The 2,066-nt window shown below is 49.0% G+C and overlaps 1 protein-coding gene across 1 annotated transcript in view; it reads left to right on the forward strand.

Moving 5' to 3' along the window:
- Positions 1-1,748, forward strand: part of LOC104863054 — a 23,784-nt gene extending 22,036 nt beyond the window's left edge. The window contains exons 3-5 of the mRNA XM_033765556.1: positions 6-173; positions 432-516; positions 748-1,748. Coding sequence (XP_033621447.1) covers positions 6-173; positions 432-516; positions 748-1,060 — 566 coding nt within the window. The 3' untranslated portion in view covers positions 1,061-1,748. The remainder of the gene's footprint in view (positions 1-5; positions 174-431; positions 517-747) is intronic.
- Positions 1,749-2,066: the final 318 nt, after the last annotated feature.

Consider the following 2,066-nt stretch of genomic DNA (forward strand, 5'->3'; position numbering starts at 1 on the left):
GGCAGGGGGCGGCACCCGGGAACCTCTGGGCCTCCAGAGCCTGCGGAGCGTCCAGCTCGGCCAGGCTACAGAAAACTGCATGTTGCTTTGTCTTCTTCCCCAGCCGCCTTCCCGCCCGGAGGAAAGTGAGCGGCGCCTTTGCAGGCGTTTCCTCTCAGGAAGGCGCTGGGAGGGTGCGTGCGAAGATCCTCGCCGGAGGGGACGTCCCGGCGACGAGCTGCCACCCGCGGAGTCCTTGCCCGGGGCCCTGTCTCACTGTGAAAGGCGCACTGCCCCTTAAGGGGGCTTCCTCCCGGAAGGACGCGCGCCCTGGTTCTTCCCGCGGCCTGGCCTCGGGACCGTCCCGCCGCCACAGGTCACTCAACGACCACATTTTCCTTGGGCATTGCCTCTGACCTGTGCCCTTTTTCTCCTTTCCGGTTGGATCCCAGCCAGAGGCAAGGGCTGGAAAGGCGCCCTCCTCTGGGTGAGGGAGACCTTAAAACCAGCCCATTCCACCGTCAAGGTCTGGTCCAGGTAAAGGGCGCCTGGGGAGGTGAACACGAGGGAGCAGCTGCGCGTGGGGTCCTGCGTTTCTGGGGTCTTGATCACGTGACCGGTGGATGTCCAAAGGGAAGTGATAAACGTGGCCCAGGCCAAGTTTAGAGCTGGGGGTAGGGATCAGGTTTCCTGGTGGCCTGAGGAGCCAGTCCTCCAGGTCAGCCTGAGTTGCCTGGTGAGCTTAACTGCTGTCTGTCCACTGAACAGGAGCCTAGCAAGGACGCAGCAAGACCCCGGGAGTCACCTACTTTTCCTTGCTCTGATCTTGTCAAAGTCAGCCCTCCAGCATCTACCAGAGAAACCAGAGAGAGTGGACACATGGATACAAATGCTTTCCGACTTCCGGGAAAATGATCTCAGCCCTTGCTCTCCCTGTCCAACAAGCAGCAAGGGCAAGTATATAGGCGGCCAGGCACCCGGTTACCTGGCATGGTCCTCATATGGATCCTCCCTTTACCTCTCTAATACCTTACAGAGCCTATTCCCAGTAAACTCCAGCTTCCTTGATCATGAGGTCTGATGATTTGGGGCAAAGAATAGATTCTTGGGGTAAGAATGAGCACAGTAAGAATGAGTGGGTATCCTGGTGGCTTTAAACTGGGGAATTAGCCAGTAATTTATAAACCCAGACGTAAGTTCATATGGGTGGAAAAGTCAACCTAGAGTTATGTGAGCTTATTAGCTAAGAAACTGGGATGGTCCCCAGGAATCCAGCTCAGGTTGCTATACATAAGCATTCACCTTGGGGAAAGAAAGGAGGAGGCAAGAAGACCAGCTGAGCAAGAGCAGCCCCTGTAAGAGGCATGGACTGGTGCTTATTTGTCCAGTACCATATTCCTCCACAACCCCACCCAAGATCCCTGTGTGGGAAGAAAAACCTTGCAGCAGGCAAGATGTTAAGTACAGAGGTCAAAATGAGGACTAGAAAGGAAGATGAAATCCTACCATACATTTAATACTGTTTTCTGAAGGTCATAGAAAAGCCCAGATTATGGATTTTTCTTTTTGTAATCTCAAATACAAATTTCTAAAAGTTGACAATGCCATGAACATCACCAAATTCAGAAAATTACCACCACACCTTGCCAAATTTATTATTATTACTATTATTATTACTGCTACTACTGTTGCGAAAAATGTGCACTTGTGGTATAGTATCAAATTTTAGAAGATTGCACAAATTTCTTTCGGAAATGAACTGTAGGAATTCCGGGTACTTCAAATTGTTTTGTGGTGATTAATATTAAATGCTCTTTGTTTTTAATCAAGGCATAAAGTAACTTTCCAAGGTGATGCAAATGTTTTAATTGGATGATGTTGGTTGCAGTCATCAAAACTTATCAAAATTTATACCTTAGAGTTGTGCATTCTCTATACATAAATTTTGCCTCAATAAAAGAAAAAAATACAGGAAATTTTCAAATTGTCCATTCAATTGCCTTAGGTTAAAAGCCTAGAGAAACCTATGAAGTGTCCATTGCACTGCTGTAAGATGAGGACGTGTGTGCATTTGTGTGCATTTGTGT

The sequence above is a fragment of the Fukomys damarensis genome, unplaced genomic scaffold (assembly GCF_012274545.1).
Source record: "Fukomys damarensis isolate Sample0158 unplaced genomic scaffold, DMR_v1.0_HiC HiC_scaffold_18, whole genome shotgun sequence".
NCBI classification, from domain to species: domain Eukaryota; kingdom Metazoa; phylum Chordata; class Mammalia; order Rodentia; family Bathyergidae; genus Fukomys; species Fukomys damarensis.